Genomic DNA, 22,788 nt, shown 5'->3' on the forward strand with positions numbered 1-22,788 from the left:
CTCCAGGTGCCCATAGTGGGAGATATAGACTCACAGAAACACAATTCCGACATGAAGCCATAGAGCTGTGATAGGAAGAGTATAGCCATCTTGGGAAGCACATGGGAAGAGTTTGTAACTAATGTCAGTGACAATTTTTCAAAAGACTCTTCTTCTAAACTGAGAACTTAAAGTTAGAATGATGAAGGGCAGTAGAAAGAAGAGGGATGGGTGCAAAAGCTTCTAAGATAGGCGGAATTTGGGATATTCTGGGAACCAACAAGTGTTTAGTGTGTCTAACTTTGGTGTGTGAGGGGCAGGTGGCAAGATACAAGTTTGGAGAGAGAAGAAGTGGAGACATCACAGGAGATTATGAGACAGGGCAACTCTGCAAGTCTTAAGAAGCAACTGAAAATTTATGCAGTGCTGTTGAACTGGCTTATCTTGACTTCTGAGAGCTGATTTTAGGTTTTCAGGAAGGACAAATCAGCATAATTTTGGTAGCTTGAAATTGGCTGTGGTGGGAGTATTTATACTGCAGAGAATGGCAAAACCACCAATCATATTCTCACCCCAACGCTACCATCCAGTCCTGGAAAGCCAGTTTAAATATTTACCAACACACCATTAGATAAGTGTGGACAGGCCATGTACTTACCTGAAATTTAGAAATATCATTGTGGTTGCAATGTAGAGTGTATTGGAAGGAGTCAGTAAAGAGAAGTTTTGTCAGGAGTCTAATACAGTAAACCAAGCAAACAATGGATATATGTAGACTTCAATGGAAGGAAAGGTATTTATAGTAACATTTGTATCACTTTTCATTAATTCAACTTCTCTCCTATTATGTTATGAATAAATTGTTTCTTTGTATTTTCCCAAAGATATTTGCTAACAAATTATGATCAAAACATATTGACAGCCTATAGTGAACAGCGACCAGTGTGATTGCCTTTCCAGCATCTATTTGGGCTATCCCAGATTGATGGCAACCTTGAGATCTTGGTGGAGTTAACCTCATCCCGTGCTCCAGAGTTACACCACGACAGATCTAAATCCATCAGAACAATTTCATTCCTTATTGTGTTGGCCCATGAAATTTCCCTGGACCAGGGTTTGACTCAGTTGTGGATCCACCATCATGAAGTTGGAGGCTTTTTTGACAAATGTGGAATACGACTTTCCCTTTCATCATATATGTGAATTGAGATCCAACTAGAACTAGTAGCTATGATCAACCGTGACAAAAACCAGCCTCAGTATTAAGCTGAAGGCAAGCCAAGAGAATTTCAGAAAACAGAAATCAAACTCTAATCTAACCACACCTGAAATTTAACCTATATCTGGAATTGGAAGTCTCATGAACACAAATATTTTATTTTTATTATTTAAACAACATTTGTTGCAAATGTCTTCTTCCATTCCGATTTTATTTTTATTTTTATTTTTTTGGTTAACTCTTGTTATGCCTCCACCCCATACTGTTGTTGTAGTCCTATTTATTCACTTTTCATCATGACTTATGCATTTTGTATTTTGTGCAAGAAAACTTTCCTTGCCTCAAGGCCATGGAGACATTATTATAGCTTTTCTTATTAAAGTTTTTCTTTATATATTATGAGCTTTAATATATCTATATCTCTAATTTACTTTTCCTATAGAGTGACATTATCATTATCATCATCACCATCATCATCATCATCATCATCCTAGAAAGCTAATAATTCCAGAACTTTTCATTGAATATTCCATCATTTACAGTATTCAAGTTCACATAAATGCTTTCATCTATTTAGGTCCTTCCTATTCCAGGGACACTTTTTTTGTTGTTGTGAAAAGACCACATTATTTCATGTGCATAATATAATTGTTCTTATTATCACTGAGGACAAATTTCTGCATGTGATTATTTTTTGTCATTTTCTTGGCTATACTTGGATATTCATAATTCTACATGAATTTTTAAAATCATTTATTAAAGTTCTAAAAATACTTTGCAATTTTCACTTAAAATCATAGATCAATTCGGTACCAATTGACATCTTATTTTTATAATTTATAATATTAAATGGTGTCATTAATATGTTCTCATTGTAGGTCTTATTTAGTCTCTTTAATTATATAATTTTTTCCTTTCAAGATCTTGCTCATTTTTTGTTATATTTACATGTAGAGATGAAGACAATTTTCTTTCTTTTTAAAAGATTGATATGTATCCTTATATATTTTTGGTCTCATTGAAGTGCCGTGGAAAACTTATATAACTTTGAAAGAGGAAAAACATTTACTGTTTCGCCTTTATATGTTGTTTGTGCTTGAGTGTGTGTGTGTGTGTGTCTGTGTGTGTGTGTGTGAGAGAGACAGAAAGAGAGTGTATGGAGTTATTATAGATGTCAACGAAAAAGTTAAAGAACAAAGACTAATGTTGAACATAATTTTTTACTTCCCATTAATTTTTGTTTATTTTGCGATTTTTTAGATTTGCAGAAGAGTTGTAAAGACAGTACAATGTTCCCATATACTCTTTCTCCAGCTTCCCCTAATACTAACATCTTAACTTGGTACATTATCAAAACTATGGAATTGTCATTCGTGTGACACTATTAACTAAACCATTGACTTCATCAAAGGCTCACCAATTTTTCCAATAATGTCCCTTTCCTGTGCCAACATCCAATCCAGGGTACCAAACTGCAGTTGCCATATTTCCTCAGTCTCTTCTGATCTGTGACAGGTTCTCAGACTCTCCTTGTTTTCCGTGACTTTGACATTTTTGACAAGCATTGTCAGATGTTTTATAGACTGTCCCCTTAGTTTTGGTCTGTTTCTTATTACCCCACAGCTAGACTAGATTTATAGAGTTTTTGGAAGAATTCCACGTAGGTAAAGTGCTCTTCTCATCACATGGTACTGGAACACCCAGTCCGCTCCTGATATCAAGATGACATCATTGGTGATATTAATCACGATTACTTGATTAGGATGGTGTCTCCACTGTAAAGTTACTATTTTTTCTTTTCCATCCACTATTCATTAGAAGTGAGTTAATAAATCCAGTCTATATTCCATGGGAGGAGAAAGGAGCGCCACCTCCTGGACAGAAGAATATCAAAACAAATGTGGACATCGTTAAAACCACCACAGTAATAAATATTTTAGAGAAGATATTTTGTGGCTATACAGATACCCAATTTCTCCTTTAAGTTCCACCCACGAATTTTAGCATTCACGTGTGGATTCTGCCTGCAGCAATTACTACTGGGATGTTCAAAACGTGATTTTCTATTTCCCTCATTTCTTCTTTCTTTATTATTTGAATTCTTCTGTAAAGAAGATTTGTCCCTTCTCTCTCATTTATTAATTTATTAAATAATTTATTTCTATCAGTATGGACTCATGGATGTTTATATTACCTGTGTTATTTTGTTAATAATAAATAATCAATATTTATTTTGTCCCTCAAATTGTTCTAGCTTTGGCCACTGGAAGCTGGGTTGGCTCCTGTAATTTTGACATGCTCCCAACTCTCCCTCCCCTTTTTAGCACTTTCTCGTTTTCTAGAACTACAAGATACTCCAGGCTCATTAACCTGTTGCAGACCTAGAATTTCCATTCTACAGGGAGCCCTGGTTCCTTTTTTGGAGAATTATATTTTAAAAGTCTGACCTGGGAGCTAGGTGCACTTATTCTGACTGGGTGTCACTGCTTTTTGTCGATCTCAATGGACGAGGCTAAGAAACACATGCATATACATTAACCTAAGTGTACACACGGTTGTATTTATTGCTGTATCTATTATCTGTACATATATTAAAAGATACATGAGTTTATTCTGATATATTCTACTCAAATCCTGCCCCACAGAGTTCATTCCAGCCTCCCTCCCCACCCCGCTTCCACCCACCACCTTGCTAATTTGTAAACTGTTTCTTGAATGTAAGAAATCTGGCAACAATTATCCCAAATATATTTACTGGTTTGTTGAACCTTAGTGTATTTATGAAGTTGTTTCAGAATTGCTAACCAGTATTCTTGTAAGAAATAAATTTACCAACTACAGTACAGCATTTATGTATAGTTCTTTATATCTTTAGCCTTAAGGTATGCAAAAGTTGCTGTTCAGTTACTTAGGTCAGCTCCTTTTAACCCCCACCTATTGCTGTGAGTTTTCATGCATTTGTAATACAGTTTAATCTTTTTTCACAGTCTGCATTTCATCCTGGGTTCCACAGATATCCTGTTTGATTTATTCTTTTTTGAGGGAAAAAAAGACACAGGGGAATTGTTTTCTTACAGGAAGCTACATTCTCTCCTTCACTATTTTTGTGATATAAATCACACGATCTTTTGTTTAGAATCCCTGTGACATGGCATTCCTTTTTGTCACTCTTTATAGAAGCAGTGTGGCATAGTGAAAGTGGCAAGCTTTACATAAATGATAGATAAAACCTAATAATAATAAAACCTAAGTTCACAAGGAAAGGATAATAACATTTGTTGAATATATACTATGTCTCAGTTCTTTGTTAGGCACATTGTATTTATTATCCACTTTAATTTGACCCTCAGAACATCGTTATGATTTAATAAAAGAGAGAGTGGTTGGAGGGAGAAATTAAGATTGACTTCGAAGCTATTAGGTTTTACTCTGTGCTACTTTACATTTATTCTCTCATTTAATCATAACAACCCTTACAAGTAGGTGTTATTACGCCTATTTTAAAGTGAAAATTAGAGAAAGAAAGAAATTTACCCATAACCACCCAGCTAGTAATATATTGGCTCATATTCAATTCAGGTCTGGATACAATAAAACTCAAATTTTTAAAATGATCATTTTATAGGTTGCAAAGTGTCTCTACTCATCTTTTCTCCCCTGGGTCTCACAAAGACCTTCAGGTTTATTTTGGGCAGGCTGGGCCGGGGGAAGAGTGGATAGCATGGCTTAGAATAATTGGAATCCTAAGATAGATGTCTTGACATTCCTCAGGGAGGGGATATTTTAGAATATCTCAGAAAGAAAAAAGAAAAAAATACATTACTTGTGATCTGATTGTGACAGAAATGTGAGCCATAAAAAACAACAGAGGTGATGGGGCCAGCCCTGTGGCTGAGTGGTTAAAGTTCCAGCGTTCCACTTTGGTGGCCTGGGTTCACTGGTCAGATCCTAGGTGTGGACATACTCAGCTCATCAGCCATGCTGTGGAGGCATCCCACATACAAAAAAATAGAGGAATATTGCCACAGAAGTTAGCTCAGGGCTAATCTTCCTCAAGCAAAAAAGGAGGAAGATTGGCAATGGGTGTTGGCTCAGGGCAAATCTTCCTCACCAAAAAAACAAAAACAAAACCACAATAGAGGTGAAAAGAAAATTAGGGAATGTTGAAGGGAACAATTGGAATGCTTAAGGGCAGTGGGAGAGACAGAGAATGATGTCTTGGTATTTTAAAAATATGAATATTTTTATTGCCTTTTGAAAGTTCCTGGTGAAACTTTCCAAAAAAAATCCTATTGAAAAGTCTCTATGAGTATTTATTATCTCTGATGAATTAACAATAAGAGAAGACCTTGCAGCTACAACCTGTAAGCCACTGATGTTTGTGGAGTGTGTCCAGTGTTCTTTTCTCCAAGCTTACCAGCAAGTTGGGGATGCTGGAGAAGCTATTGATTGACTGATTGATCTATTCATTCATTCATTCAGTAAATACTGAGTTCCTACCATGTGCTTGTCATCATGTTAAAAATTTCAAAATTATAAGCTGTAGAATTATTTTGTCCCTATTTTCATTGAATGATAATTCATTAAGTCAAATGCTTAAAATAAAGCCCAACCAAAAAAGGGGTTATGTTAATTGTAAAAGCTTGATACTGATTAAAGAAGAATTTGAGTCATCTATAAAAACATTTGCCCCAGGATGAATCTTCTCACCCATATCTGATTTAGATGATATTTAGTTGAGATTTTTGAGTTGATGCTGGAACGAGTTAGGCTACTGGGATGGAATAAGTGTATTCTGCATATGAGAAGGACATAAAAAATAAGGACAAATTTTGCACATCTGCCATCTCCCTAATAAGAGTTCCACAAAGATAGAAGAAGCAAAATTTTTGTGAGGAAATTATCAAGAAAAGAATACATGGAAAATCTTTTAGAACTAAGTATGAGTCTCTAGTTTGAAAGTGGCTACTGACTGTCCAGTTAAAGTAATGCGTAAGATTTACATTGTTTCACAACCAGATGGACCTACAACCAGAATACACAACTATGTACTAGGGGACTTTGGGGAGAAGAAGAAGAAAAAAGGATGACTGGCAATAGATATTAGCTCAGGTACCAATCTTAAAAAAAAAAAAAGATTTACATTGTTTTAACACCATGCATTTCTTATCTCTAAGGATTAAAAGGAATCATAAAAGTTTCCAGAGGGAAAATACATGACGCATACAAATATTTAGAATTAAAAATTACATTGGAATTCCCAAAATGAACTTTGGATGCTAGAAGGAAATGGAGTGAATGATTCTGAGTGAAAAATATTCTCCAGTTCAAACTCCATACCTCTCTAGAATTCAATTAAGTATGGAGGTGTAAAAAGGAAACGTTCAGACCAGCAAATTCTCAAAAACTATATCTCCCGGGTCCCTGTCTCAGCATGTGACTGGAGAATATGTTCTACCAACATTGTTGGGGCCGAGGGCAGGTCACTCAAAATACCCCACAATGGCATACTGATTATTTTGAGTTAAATTTACTTGAGAAGCAAAAAGGGCATTCTGACCTTCCTGTCTCTGTTCTTCCTGAAAGCAGGTAATAAATCTCCCACATGAAAGGTGCTCTTCTTGCATCCTTATCACCAGAGCGAGGGGATTCAGGGCTGAGAAGCCTGCATCAACAAACCTTGCTAATTTACTACCTTAAGCCTAAACTCTGCTTAAATGCCTCACTAGTTATGTACCTCAAACCTAAGTTTCTTTGTCTTGTCATTCCTCACAAATTTACTGTTTCTTCTTGTAACAGAAATATACCACCTGCGTTGTTCACTCTTTGGGCATCATTTTTATGATTCTCCCATGTGCACGTAATTATATTGGGTTTTTCTCATGTTAATCTGGTCTTGTGTCAATTTTATTATTAGTCCAGCCATAAAAACACAGGAAGGGTAGAAGGGAGGATTTCCTCCCTCCCAGACACATGCAATAGTACCCTAAGACACAGGAAAAAGTGGGATCAGGGAAATTGGGAATCTAATATAAGACGAGGCAATGGGAAGTCCTAGGACAATAGCTTTGTGGCAGACACGAGAGGTGACACAAGTGACTCCAGGAAAAAAAATATGTGATACATCATTCTCCAGGGTTAGCAATGTGGAAAAGAGGATTGATAGGCAATTTCTACAATACCTGTAAGATATTGGAAGACAAAATTGTGTTTTCAAAAATAAGCTAATAAAGAATAAGAAATTATTAAAAGTTTTGGAATACTACTGAAGATGGTAAGAATGAATTTGACCAAACACTCAGACATAATTATATCAGAAGGATGGGGAAAAGGAAGAATGGGTTTAACAAAGCTATCATGCTCCTCATCCATAATATGAACAGAACAACTAATGTCTGCATCTTGCCTATGATTCTAGGTGTCTCATAATTTTCCCCACTGAGCAGATGTTCTTGGCCACAAGAGAACAAGTCTATTACACACACATAATTTTCTCTGTGAAAAATGTCATTTTGGAAGATAGAAGGAGTATGAGCAGATAAAGAATTAACACGTGCTGGACTTTGGCAGTTTAAGTGGCCCAGAGGCTGCAATAGTAAATAAACCCCAATTTCAGAAAGGATTCAGAGATTTTAAGCACTAAGGTAATCTGTATAATTCTTTCTCTTTGCATTTCTGAAGTCATGTAAATGAAAAGACAAAGGTTTTCTTAAGTTTGCACTCGGTTCTAGCCCTTTTAGAACTGCCCATCTTGTTCTGTAAACAATATTTTCTTGTTTTTGCAACCAAATTTCCCATGGGACACTGGAACTTCGTGCCAGTCTCAGCCTCTCTTGGCCTCTTAACCATAGTTATTGAACTCATGATGGCTCTGGGCTGTAGAAATGAGAGAGTGAGAGACTATGATTCTTTTGGGAATCTCAGAAAATATCCTCTAAGAGATGGTTTTAACACCTACAAACATAGTTTCTTACCCACCACACAAGAGGGGCCAAATAAAAACTGGAACACCAGCCTTATGGCAAGAAAAGGGTTTTTATTTTGGGTGACACCATCTGGGAGACGAGAGTGAGCCCTCAAATTTGTCTTGTTTCCTCTGTCTCCCCAAAAGAGGGGAGGCAAGGGGTTTTAAAGGTTTGTGAAGAATGTGGCTACTTGTAGATGGTGGGAGGAGTCAGTGGCCTGGCTGGTTGGAGCTTTCCCACCAGCCTGCGTTCAGCCTGGGGAGGCTGTCTGCAGGAAGGAGGAGGAGATGATAAGGAACCCAGGTGGCTGTCCTTGGCTGTGTTTGTCTCCATGGCGATAGTGGATTCCGGAGCCAGGGAGCCAAGAGTAAGCAGGGAAAGAGTGCTTTGGTTTTAACCCCATATATGCTGGGTTTAATGTAGGGGAACTGATACCAGGGCCAGCATCAATGGCAACCTTCAATGTGTAACATGGAAATTTGTGCATCTTTATATCGCTACTCAAAATTGGGGCTCTCTGCCTGATGCGCTTAAACAAGTCAATTAATTATGGCATCGGCCTTTGAGGGGGAATCAGCTTTTATTCTGTGAGATTGATCTGCAGGGAGGTGGGGGCGTGGGGTAGTGTGCTCTCAGATCTGTCTCTCCAATTCAGGATTTGGGACAAAATTTAAGAGGTTAGGGAGAACAGGTTGGCACATGGAAACACTGGTGGGACAGGTTTTAACTGGTGGGTTTCAGACATTCATGGTCAAGTTTCAAACATTTATGATGAGGTTCTAAACATTTATAGTAGGGTTCTAAACATTTTTTGCATGAGATGAGGAAAGAATTTTAACACTGGATCTTCCTGAACGAGGCTACCCCTCGCTTCTGATAAGAATCCAGCTTTAAGATCTGGTCGTGTCTTAGTCCTTGCGTTCTGTGGGAAGGAAGATCTTAGATTCCGAGATCGTCTGAGGTCACAATTTCTTCTTTTGCGCATGCATTGGCTGTGTGACTTTGCAGTTTTTCTGAAAGACAATCCTTAATCACTGTGTTGATAAGAGATGGAGGTCTGTTCGAGTTGGCTCTAAACGGGCCGATGGTTACATTTATTTTAAGTAAATTGAGCATGCAGTTTGAGAAAATAATTGTTCAGCTGGCATTTGAAAGCAAATTTCTTTTGAGTCTAGGGACATAAATCTAGGCTGTAACTGAAAGAAAACTGCTTGTCAAAGAGGAAGCCAGATGGTGAGTGGATGAAAACTGTGTGCAAATACGTTGCAAGAAGGAGGAAACACATGTGCTGGGGAAGAAATGTTAGCTCTATTATCTCTTCCTTTCAGGCAGAGGCATGATTAAAACTCATCTTGATAATTTTGCCCCCACCAGGAAAAAAAAGTCATTTGGTCGTATGTTTCAGTGTTCACTAACGTGAAAGATGAGAGAACGTGGCTGTAAGGACCCAAAGTGGGGGCACTGAAGATGACAAGCAAATCAGAAGGGGGTATGGAGAAGCTGGTGAAGATTGGAATATGAAACAATTTGGAGGTCAAAAGATATGTCTCAGTTTCTGATTTGCATTTTGCAAGGTTCTGTTGAAAATTCTCACAAAATAGCATAAGGTCCAAATAGCAAAGACCATCTTTCCTGTCTAAATTGCAAGTCTAGCTTGTAATTATTTGCTACACACGCAATAAACTAATATATACTCCCAGACAACACAATAAACAGTCATTTCTTCAGGCCCATTCCTAGCAGATGTGATGTAATTTCACTAAGGGAGAGGCAAGCAAATGAGGCTATGATTTTAAGTGCTGGCTCAAATGTTGTTTTCTCTGAAAATCTCTTTCTTCAATTCTAACATGCCCCTTATCAGGTAGAATTGTTATATGCTCCTGTGTGTTCCTACAGCTTCTGACGTATTGGTAATATTCTATCATTTATCTTTGTTCTAGTCTGCTAGACTGTGAGCTGGACAAGGGCTGGGACCATGGTGTTCATCTCTGTGTGCTCAGTGACAAGAGCAGTGCTTGACATGGAGCATTAAGTCCTTTTTGGATGAATGAAGTTTATTTCTTAATTCCAATAACATGTTGGTGAGGTCCACCAATTCCTGGAGACACAGTGGGAAGATGGCATGTAGGTTAATAAATTTTTGTTACAGAAGGTATGCTAATATATCTTTCAATGTCCTCTGTTCACACAAATGTCTTAGCTTCCCAGAGAACAAGAAGTTTTATCACATCCCAGAGAGACAATACAGGTGATTAGAGGTACGGTTTGTGGTATCTTACAGTTGACTGAAGAGTCGTTCAAGGGTATGTCTATAATTAAACTGAAATAAAAGAGATCCAAACCCATGAATCTCACCTGTATATTCATTTTGCTATGGTCTAGCTAGTTATGCTTTTTGATCATATCAGCTTAGCTCCAAAGCTAATTTAGGCATACTGCTTAGTCCAATGCTGCTTAGATCTACTCATAGGATTTGTCGTCAAGTTCATGCTCCTCCATGTTTCCATTGTCCCATCCTTGCCATTACAAAAATCAAAGCAGCAGAGAGTCAATCTAATGGTTTAGCAGACAATGGAGTGTTTAGTGTGAAAACTTCTTAGCTTTCACACTCTATCAGGAATGGTTCATAGCAGTTAGAATTCTGGCTGTCCAGTTTCTGAGACCATCTGCTACAGAGAGCCATATAAATACAGTCCAAAAGACCAGAAGACAGAGAGAGACAATAAATATTGAAGTCAGAGACAAATCCAGAGATTTAGAGACTTAGACACACTCATACTTGCAAACAGTACTTCAGCCTTAGATTATGTGTGAGGCCAAATATGCCTTAAACAGGGAAGACAGGCTTTTCAAATGTACAGCTGGAGAATTTCTGGCATATAAGTGGCTTAAGTGGGACACAAGTAGAGAAATCCCCAGAAGAGAAGAACATCTTTTTCTGTTTTGCAGTTCTTTCTCATCTTCTCAGTCTCTACTAAACTATCTCATTTTTAGTTTCTCTAAATTCTGCTGGTCTCAGGCAGAATTGTTCTCCAGGAGTCTCAAATTTCCTCATTTCTTACTAGTCCCTATTTAGTAGCTTACTGAATTTTACTCTTCACTATAACAAGAAAAACCCTGCTGATCTTAACCAGTCAGGAAACTTATCTATCTGAACCAATGTCTTAAGTATGAAGATAGCCATCAATGTCATGAGTCAACCTATTGTAACTGCCCATCTGGAGCACACTGTGAGAGGAAGCCCACCAAGGCTCATTGTAACAAGATTCTTCACCAGTGGATAGATCAGTTAATGAAAAAATGGATCCAGAAAATAGGGCCAGAGCAGAACTCATTCTCCCAAACCCACAAGGGCCCTCCAGGTAGGTACAGATCATTATTATTCTTTTCTATTCCCAGTCACTTAGTGGGACAGAGATAGTTGAAGTGCTGGTGAAATTCCAATTCATGGACTTGGGCATGGACCCATGTAGTTTAAATAACACATTGAGTATAAAGAACCAATTTGTTATACTTTTCCAGTAGTTCTCTCTAGTTGATGGGGAGGTAGGTTTTCACTCAGCTTGTGAACTGGGAATGACTTAAGTTTTCTCACAGTAGAGGCTCATCTTCTGGTATGAGGTAAGGGAGTTTGTACGGTCAATATAGATCTCTTGCCTCTGTGTCTGATGTGTGTTAAGGGACAGAAGCTTTTCAAAATAACCTTGGGCTCCTTCTTGGTTAGTCTTTGTGAATCCCAAGCTGTGGGATTCTGCTCTGTTGTTTAGAGGGGAAGTGTCCTTGGACTCAAGGCTGGTAGAGGTACATAATTTAGTTTTCCTTTGAATAGCAAAGATGAACACATGTTAAAACTTTCCTTTTAATGATTTTAGGATAGGCCAGAGACAGAGCTTTGAAGATCAATATCAGATTGAATATCATTGCAAAATATTAAGTATATTCCAAAGCCTGGGAAGGGACAGTATTTCTAGTTAGCCTCCTCTGAGCATGAAAATAGGAATAGAGATTCAACTAACCTTTCAAAGCCATTCTTTTGTGCACATGAAATTGGGTGTGTCATTGATAAAATATATTCAGATACATCTCTATGTTAAAAAGATTTAGAGATGCATAGATAAATGCGTTTATTTGATTGCTTTCAGTTTTACTTATCCACATAGATTAATGGGAAACAACTTGGTAGTAACCCAGGATTAAGAATAAAAAAGACTTGGCATGGTTTTTGTTTCATTTTGTTCCATCTAATCATTGTTTAGATAGTAATCTCGACCACTAACTTGGACCCTCTGAGTCTCAGAGTTTCTTATATGTTATAATGAAGATTTTAATTCCAGGATTGTTTTGAAAAAATAAACAATCCAAAGTCTCCTTTCTGTCAGTTGAGAACTTTGCACAGGGAATTAAAGAATTTTTTCATGACTGAATTTCTGTTTAAATTTCAGAGTGTCTGAAATTGAACTTGCAGAAGTCTCTCTCCATGATACCACTTTACTGCGGAAGGGTGCCCAAATCCAACCACACCCTACATGGCTGACATTTTTGAGGAAGGAGCTGGAATTCCTGGGGGTGAGTGAGCCTCCTGCAACCTCAACTAGAGTAAGGACTGGCTCTAGGAAAGAGTATTTGGTGGCATCAACAGTTTCCCCACTTGGATTCATGAAGAGTAGAAAAACCTGGTAGAGGAAGAGTTGACATTCACTGGGCCCTATTGGGTAGAGCGAAGCATTTCCTCATGAAGGCTAGGATAAGAATGACACATGGGAGTTGCCAACACTGGTCAGTTGGTGCTGGATTAATGTAATATCTTGTAGTGAAGGATTTATAATCTTTATCTTCACGTAGATGGAGAGAACAATTATTGATGTCCATCATGAACTATGTAAATAAAGGCACATGAGAAATATATTTGCCAATCCCGCATTAGATCATGCCTGTATCAATTCTTAGAAGAGTCAGAGGATACTGGAAAATATCACATTTGGATCCTTTCTCAGGACTGCCTAAGACATCAAAGCAATTTCTCATGCTTGGCCTCAATTATAAGGAAATGGATGCCATCTTGTGAAAATATCTTCTTATTCCACAAAACGTATACATTTTTTGACAGGTAACACAAATTCTGATTGGTTTGACATGCCTTTGGTTTGGAACATTTGTCTTCTCCATGCTCACAAAGTCAGACTTTGAGGAAAACATATTTTCATCATTTGAAGCAGGCTACCCATTCTGGGGAGCAATATTTGTGAGTATTCATCTACAATTGTCTCTGAAATAAAATTGCACATACATTTTCTCTTACCCAGATCAGATCTAACTGTTTATCTCCAGTATTTAGATTATATATACGTGTGTGTTTGTGCATATACACAAAGTACTTCAGATTAAACATGTTAGGATGCTTTTATCAGATGAGAAATTTGGGATTAACAGAAGTTAAATGAATTGTCAAAGGGATATTTAGTTAACAAAAATAGAACCTAAACTTTCAGAATTCAATTCCACAACACTGTCACTAGCACTGTTCAATGAAGTTATCTTAGTGAAAGGAGGGGAAAGAGATGACTGAAGTGAGGAGAACAAGGTCAAAGGCATTTGATGAACTTCTACTGGCCCTAGAAACTCTGTTAGGTGCATCCTCATTGTCTCTTTTAATCATTGTACAGTTTAGAAATTAGATGACTGGATGAGATCCCAAAGATATATAGCTTTATTGTGGTATAATTAACATAGAATACATTGCACTTATTTAAAGTGTACGATTTGATATGTTTTGACACATATACACACATGAAAACATTATGACATCAATATAATGAACATACCCATCACCTCCAAAGGTTTCCTTGTGTCCTTTGGTAATCCCTCCCTCCTTCCACTGCCTGTCTTCCCATCCTCAAGCAATCACTGATCTGCTTTCTGTCCTACAGATTAGTTTGCATTCTCTAGTTTTATATAAATGGAATGGTACAGCGTGTTCTCATTACTGTCCAACTTTCTCGACTTAGCATAATTATTTTTTATTAATCCATATTGCTTTTTGTATCCACACTTCATTCACAAAGATACATTTTAACTCTAAAAAATATCACTCTGTTAAATACTTAGGACTCAGATCACTTATTCAGGACTTTCTTTGAATCTCTGCCATAGTTTATCTGAAATTTCTCCCTATAGCCTTTTCGTTCCAAACACTTAGCTTACCAAGTGTCTCTCAACCCATCATAAATCTGAATCTTTGAAACCGTTTTGAATTTGTGCTATTTGTGTTTTCACTAAATCTTTCACGATGTACATTTTCACAATTACTGCATGTCTATATGATGTTTATTACCCTCTGGATATACACATGTCACAAACACGTTTTTTTTTGCCCAAAGGAACAGACACTAACACACAGGATACTCATATAAACAAATAATTACAGTAAAATGAGAGGAGTATTATAATAGAGTCATGCACCAGGTGCTGCTAGACATTGTGACTCCAAAAGAGACCCATGGACTGTCAGCATCAGCATCACCTGGGGGTCTGGTATAAATGAAGAATCTTAAGCCCCATCCAGGACCTACTGAATAAGAATCTGCGTTATAGACCCTCGCATAATTTGTATGCACATTTAATTTTGAGAAGCACTCTATAGGAAATAAGAATAAGAAAATAGCAAGCCCACAGGGAACATTAATGGGTAGCTTTATAGAGAACCCCAAACTTTACCTTATTTGCAGGATGGGGGTAAGAGGGTCATAGAGAAGGATAGAGACTCACTGTGCTTTTTCTCCCCCTCCCTTTTGGACAGTTTTTTATTTCTGGATTTTTGTCAATTATGTCTGAAGAGAAACGTGAAATATATCTGGTGAGTTGCAATTCTGTATTTGTCCATCCTTGAGAAGTTAATAAACATTGAATTTTAGGAGTCTTGAAGAAGACATGTCATTATCTCCTATATGATGAGTGAAGGTGGATATATAGTTTTTTCCAGTCTATTTTGTGTTGGATATCATCCTTAAAGATATAACCATTAAAATATCAATTGTATCATTAAAAAAAATAAAGTGTAATTACCTTGACAATTGTTTAAAAAATACCCCTCCCACTGGCCTTGTCCTTTTAAGTATAGTTGTATGATCAAATAAAATGCTTCATTTCTAATTAAGGGGACTGCTTGAGAAGAGACTGTGTGTATCCATGTGGGTCTTCCTGAATGCAGTCCTGGCAAGAAAATTGTAGATGCTTATTGAGCAATGAGTATATTTTCAAGATTTTCCTTTTTAATCTATATTTTGAACCAATCCAGGGTTTACTGGATGCATCCAGCCCTGAAATGCAGAGAGCTTTGTTGAGTGAGCTTGTAGGTGCAGGTCCAGGTCTGAGTGTTGTTCTGTACCATCAGCTACAAGGAAGCCTGGGGGCAAACACTGTCAGCAGCATGGCTGCAGGAACAGGAATCATCATCCTGCTCATCAACCTGAAGACGAGCATGGCTTTCATCTACAACTGCCAGGACACTTATGAGGAAGACTTCTGCCTTATCGTTTCTTTTTCCACTGTATGTATTTCCTGTGGGAAGGCTAAGATTCTGGGTCCTAATCTGGGTCCTTTTTCATGAACACAGTCCTTTTTGCAATCTCTATCACATAATGCAACGTTCTGTAGGTTCATGGCCAGAGATGTTGGCTGCCCCTTCTCTCCCCACCACCCCCCAACTGAATTCTGTAAGGTTGGAGTGATCTGCCTTGAGTTACTATTTCCTGGTTTTTCTTTGTGTGTGTGTGTATGTGTATGTGTGTGTGTGTGTGACTTTATAGGGACTGATCATGTCGCGGGTGATGAAAACAGAGCCTTCTGGAAGGCAACACACTTTTGGATACCTACCTTGTGACTCTACTTATCTTTTTGGTTGTTGTTCAACAGGAAATCGTGGCAGTGACCCTGTTTATCACTGTTCTGGGGTTTTGCAGTGCTGTGTCACTCACAATCTACGGAGTGGGAGAAATATTCGAAAGAAGTAAGGTAGGTAGAAGCCTGATCCTAGATCCTAAATGACAAGCTGAAGAATGTGAACTTTGTCACTTAAAATACCACCTGGCTTTCCTGGAACACTTCTTCCAGAAAATTATTTCTCCAAGTTTCAGTGTTTTGGTTTCCAAATCTCATACTTTAAATCACATTTTCCGCTCATAAGTGGCACAAGTCTCTGTATATCCCCACCACAGAGGGTTAGGAAGGTAACATCTTCATCATTTCAGAAAATACAAATGCTACAAAGTGTGTTGACCATGAGAGATGAGTGTGCAGGTAGCACGTAATGGGACCACTCAGATATCTGGGCTTATTTTCTGTTCCAGAATAGCTCCCTTGTACTTGTTTCTGCTCTCTCTCTTTTCTTGGCTTTTGCCTTCCCACTTGCTCTGAAGCCTCAATTTTCTTTCCTGCCTAACTCGTGACTACCAGCTGCATTTCCACTTGACTTACCTTACCCATCCATTACACCCTTGATGTATGAAAAAGAATCACCAATACTTGATATACATATACTTACTCAAATATTCCAGATGAAATATGCTCTCTCCACCTGTCCACTTGCCAGAAGCGTTCAAGTCTGGCTGCCTTTTTTGATCACTTTCCTCCAAAGCTATATCTGACAGCAGATATACCAAAGTTCAGACACGTAGTAGTCTCACCAACGTGCCATTGACTGACATCATTTCTCTTGGGCCCACTTGGCCAGTCAATCTGGCTTAGTTTGTTGGAAATGGAGGGAATAATTACAGCATCATGGGAAGAGTATGAGAGATTCAGAAAGACAAAAGGAGATGAGATATGCCTCTTGAACAAGACTTCTAGTGGTGGAAAATTCTTGGTGGTTGATTTTGAATGATATTTTTTCCCCATCAGATTCCAGAAGATCGTCTTTATGAAGAATTAAACATATATTCACCAATATACAGTGAGTTGGAAGAGAGGGGAGATATCTTCTCCCAGTGACTCATAAGAATGCTGTGCCCAGAACATTCTGATTCACAGCAAAGGGTTCAGAAAGCAAGCTCTTTGTTTAAGGGGCTACAGGCAAAATTTATATTCTCTCTATAATCTGCTGATTTTACATTATGATTTATTTTCCAGATGGCAATATTTTGTTTTTGTTGTTTCTATTCACCTAAACATCCCTCCCCACCATTTGTAGATATGATAGACTCTTATTTTCCTTATTTTCTCTCACTATCTCACACCCATCCCTTCTGAGAAGTCAACATGTAATAAGTAAAATTTATAGTGTACCTATAACTGTGCAAATAGGGAAAATAAGAGGAAGCCTGGTTGAGAGTTGAGTTAAACTTTAACACTTCGATAATAGTTGATTCTTAGCCCTTTCTAGAGTTCATAAGAGCTACAGATGTGCATGACATATGTCTCCCTACTAGACTGTGAGCACCTTGAGGGCAAAGTCCAATTCAGAAAACATATGCTGAGAACAGTTAAGTGTTTGAAGTTTTCCACACTTGTCTGTTTCACAGTATGTATCCAAGTATTTCACAATAGTGGATGCTCAGTGTGTATTTATGGAGTAGATGGGTGAGGGTGAGGATGGGTGAGGAGTCAGGGAGGATATACCACCAGGTCAGGCCAGAGGGAGAGGAGAAAAGGAAAAAGAAATGATTCTGAAGTGAGTTTGGAGGTGATAAGGAGACCATATTGGTGTGTATTAAGAATAGAGTAAGGAGGAGAGTTAGATGGAGACTTGAATAGAGATTTTGCAGGCTTGTATTAAACATGTTGCTGGATCCATATCAGGTTAGCAGTGGATTCTTCCTGCTTATGTTTGATTGTATTATATGGAGAAAACAACATGGTATTTTAGAAGGATCACTGATCTTATCAAATGCAGAGAGTCTGCAATGGAATCCCAGGCCTATTGCTTACTTATTGAGTGAGTTGTGGCAAATCCTTTAACCTTTTCCTCAATCTGGGTTTCCTCATCTGTAAAATTAAGATATTAGGAATGATTTATCTGCCAGCACTAAATGTCTGTGAAAATACACACACACACACACACACATGCACAGTATAAATTAAAAGTGCTCTAAAAAAGAAAGGGATTATTACATAAATTATTTAATTCAGATGTATATAAAAGTAATCTGCAAATTTTACTGATCTCTAATGATATACATTTTAGTCTATTTTATTCTAACTTTAAAGGTCTCACTCTCTAATCCCACTTCAACTTTCTCTTTAATATGCTTTGTGCTTGACCACCTTCCATCAGTTCCCTGGCTTGAACTGTTCTGCCCTCTCTTCTGTGCCTGCTTGAATTTCTTCTTTCTTTAATGCCTATCTTAAATCCGAGCTCACTCTTTAAGATTTTCCAGTCGCGATTGCTCTTCTCTAGATGATGAGCTTTTCAAACTAAATACTCACAGACACAACTTACACTGTATATAACTTTCCATTTGCAAATATTTTATGTCCCCTCAATGATAATACCTTTTTTCGAAGACACAAAGTCTCATAAAAATCTGCATGTTGCCCGAATCACCAGTGCCTTCATCAACACAATATTGTTCAATTATGTTTGCAGATTGATGAATGGACAGTACGAAGTTTTATTAAATTACTCAGTATCTGGCGAGATGGAAACTATAAATGCAAAGATCATTTAATGAGGAATTTGAAATGAAAGAAGAATCAGTTTGTGAAGATCTGAGCTAAAATGAAGTCAGTGGGAATAGAGAGAAATGGTTATATCTAAAACAGGGAGAGAAAGAGCAATTAGTCTTCTTGTTAGTTGAATTAAAGGACAAAGTTAAAAATGTAATTGGTTGATTAATACATTAAGTGTTTGAGTTTAAGGTCTAAGGAGAACAGTTTGGAAGGATCATCGATCCATGTGGGTGATGTTGAAAGAAACGATAGGAAGTCAGAAATATGGCTTGATAGATGAGGAGTACAGACAGACCTAAATTAAGCTTAATTTCAGATGGTCAGTTTTAGGAGAATGAAAAGAAATGCAGCTGGAGAGGGCCTCATAGCATCCAACACGGAGTTCTGGTAAAGATGAAATTGATGGTAGAGATTTGGTGTCATTATAAGCGAGGTCACTATTAAATGAAGCAGATTAACACTCTAAGAGAATTATTTTGAGATAAAAGTAAAGCAAAATTAACCTTCACATGCCTATAATCAGAAGGAAAAAGGAAGGAAAAAAACCCTGAGGGTAGAAGACACAAGAATTAGTCAAAAAAGTGCATGATGAAACAGTAGACAGAACACAGCCCAAAGCAGAGAGAGGTTAGAAAAAGACAGAATGATTAACCGTCTGAGACAGTATCTGCTAGCTTAGGCAAGAGAAAAGTCTACAATGATCAATCAACTCCAGGTAGGGCGTGGAGATGGGGCAGAGAATATAGCATTGGTGAACAGATGCAAAAGGTGCAGAGAAATTGAAAACAGGGTTATGGAGATGAGCAAACGAATCAAACATTTGCAGAGGTGTTTAGAGGAAGAGGATGAGGGTATATGTGATGTGAGAAATACGAGAGTAGATTGTGAATTGAAAATAGCAAAGAAAAATTACAACAAGCAAACTGATTTTGTTGCTATTGATGTTTTTAGTTTTATTAAAGGAAAAAGTATTTCATGTCTTTAGCCTAAATAGAAGAGACCTGTGAAGGGACTGAAATATCACTTTGGGGGGATTAGCCACAATTTGTTAATAAAATAATTATGTTTTATGTATTTAGAATACCAAAATGAAAAATTGGCAGGTAGATAGTAATTTCTCCAGACTATAAAGGTGATCACACAACCACACAAGAGACAATTAAGTGACAGTATGCTTATCTAACCTCAGGCCCTCAGGTTTTCTATTTTCTCTTTTCTGAAATAAAATTGTGTTTCTCAAAATTTGACAGCAGCATAAAGATGCAGCCTTTCACTGTGTAGCTTGTTAAACTGTATCTCCATTCTTGATCATCCATAGGTATTAATCCCATCACTTCCATGGCATATATATTCACAGCCAAACTCCTCAATCTGTCCTACCAGGACCTCTAGAAGTGGATCCAGTCTATCTCTACAATTGTGGAATACTTTACACCACTCTTCCTCCCACTGAATTCTTATTTTAACCACACAGTTGACTGTATATTTCCAAGGTCCATAACACAACTTTTGTCTCAAGACCATTCTAATGGTTGTCCTGTCCCTGCCTGCCTTTTATCACATACCCATTTCAGGCATACACTGAGCACACAACTGGCGTGTTCTTCACACATTTGTCACTCCAAATTAGTTGTCTAAAAATTTCAACTTAAAGGTCATCTTCTCCATGAAGACTGCCTAAGGCACACCTATTCATCCAGCCTTAATTTCTTGATTCATAACCACTTTACCCCATACTGTAGTATATTATCATTTATTATTCATGTACTTGTGATATTGTTGATGTATTCTCAATTACTAGCATTTGCGCAATAAATTGGCATCCTTTAACTTGATTTCTTGTCTGTGTTTGTGTTTGTATATGAGCGTGAGGGACTGATCAAGGATAATGGAGAATCAAAGCATCAATTCAATGATGCCAAGGACCAGGAACAGTTCCTGGAGTCCTCCTTTTTATCCATGCTATATCAAATGGGACAATCTATAAATAACCCCATAGACAGAAAACTGTTATAAGAATGATCGTCAACTATCACTTGTCAATAAATTGTGGGGTAAAGTTGAAAGGAAACTGTTATCATGAGTCACATTTTACTAGATAGTCCTGACTCTAATTTATTTGCTGTGCTACATGAACTTGGGACAGGCTTTTCCCTCTGTGGACCTCAGATTTTCCATCTGAAAACTAGCAGTTTGCAACTAAAGATTTCCAACTGATCTTTCTGTTTCTGTATTCTGCACTTTTGGTAATCACGGTCATTAAGTGTATGGTTGAGATGGCAAGAGCAATCAGAGCTAGTTGATGTTACTTGATCTATTGTCCAGCAAGGCATCTGGGACAATGATATTTGTTCTAAATTCCTCTGACAAAAGCCAATCAAAGGTTTCTTTCTGAAAATTGTCTTAGAAATAAACTTTCCCAAATAATTCCCATTCTATGAAGCATGAGTCTACCTACAAAAAACACTGATACAATAGGGTACCATCTTCATAATTTCAGCTTGATTTAGAGTATTAAGGTAAATTTAAACATGCAAGAGGGTGAGAATCCATCGGCAGTCACCATGTGTGTTTCACGACTATTTCCCTCCACTGGAAACCCTCTGCTCACTCCACAAACAGTCAAGTAGGCTCAATTTATGTCTTCCAAACAGCTTCTATCTGCAATTTCTTGCATAGGGTTTTGTTGAGTAACATTGACAAGAAGTGATTGTTTAGAATGTGGACTTTGGAATATAAAATACTCAGAAGCAAATTGCAATAGCTACATTAGATACTAGCCCTATGGTCTTGGGTAACGTTTTTTATTTTATCTTAGTTTCTTCTTCTTCTCTCTTAAATGAATATATTAAACATAATTACTTCAAATACATATGTATGTTCAAAGATCATGTAGCCAAGTGCTTAGAATGCTGTCTGGAACATATTTTTGCATTTATAAATGCTTAAGTTTAATCCTGAACCTGAAATTAGAAAAAGAGACTGCCCCAACTTCTCAGGAGCCTTTGACAAAATTCACCAATACTTTGTTATTTCTAGTTGGAGAAAGTGGGTATGGGAACCTAGAAAACACAAGGGAAGGTAATTATTAGTAGCCTCTGCATAGAATATTTCCAGGTAAATTGAAGTGCAAGAAATAGACATCACAAGGATATATTGTCTTAGTCCTATACAAGCAAAGAAGTAGATGGAAAGAGGCTATAGGGAAAAGGCTATCAGATGAGCTTTGGGAAACCTCTAAAAACATATATCTTCTCTTCAGCAGTAAGAAATAGCTAAACTCATAATATCAACCTATTGGGAATGAGCTGCTAGAGAACCACAGTGCAAGATCCTCAACTTACAACAAACGCAAGGAACAGAGAGAGAATCAAGGGTAATTCTTGGCTCTAATAAAAGCTGTGTCAAAAAGGAGCCCAGACAGAACAACTCATCTCCTGTTCTTGTTCTTTGGGGCCCCGGATAACATTTCTGGGTTGGATTCTGGCTTGTGGTTCTGTAAGGTTTTGGTATTGGGATAAATTTAGCCTGAACAGAAGGAAGATTGGCAATTACTCTATGCGAGAAAGTTAGGAATGGTTTTTTCCATGGTATAGTAGCTTTCAATGGTTTTTTTTCTTTTCATGAGACAATTGTCCTAGGCTAGACACTATGCCTCTAGCTATATCTTTTGCCATTTGTAAATAAATTGATATTGCCTCCAATTCAGCTTACAAGGGCCCCCATAGCCCAGGCACTCATACCCCTCCACCAGATCCCTTCTTAGAGACCAAGCACAGGGCTAAGATGAAAAATTGTTTCTTCCTACCTTTATAACTCCTCAGAGCAGACAAATGAGAATTACTGTCCTTTCTGGCGTGTCATCTCTAATTCACAGCCCTCAAAAAGAATGACCTCAGACCAGCTGCATGGCCAAGTGGTTAAGTTCATGGCTCCACTTTGGCGTCCCAGGGTTTCACCACT

At 37.6% G+C, this 22,788-nt stretch overlaps 1 protein-coding gene across 1 annotated transcript; it reads left to right on the forward strand.

Annotated features, from left to right (window-relative positions):
- The first annotated feature begins 11,335 nt into the window (after nt 1-11,335).
- Nucleotides 11,336-20,660, forward strand: MS4A2 (membrane spanning 4-domains A2). The gene is made up of 7 exons (XM_001501450.6): nt 11,336-11,525; nt 12,606-12,729; nt 13,271-13,405; nt 14,960-15,016; nt 15,554-15,709; nt 16,075-16,173; nt 17,059-20,660. Exons 1-7 carry the CDS (start codon nt 11,464-11,466, stop codon nt 17,146-17,148), a joined length of 723 nt encoding a protein of 240 aa, XP_001501500.1. The 5' UTR covers nt 11,336-11,463; the 3' UTR covers nt 17,149-20,660.
- The last annotated feature ends 2,128 nt before the right edge of the window (nt 20,661-22,788 follow it).

This window comes from Equus caballus, chromosome 12 (genome assembly GCF_041296265.1).
Source record: "Equus caballus isolate H_3958 breed thoroughbred chromosome 12, TB-T2T, whole genome shotgun sequence".
Lineage (NCBI taxonomy): Eukaryota > Metazoa > Chordata > Mammalia > Perissodactyla > Equidae > Equus > Equus caballus.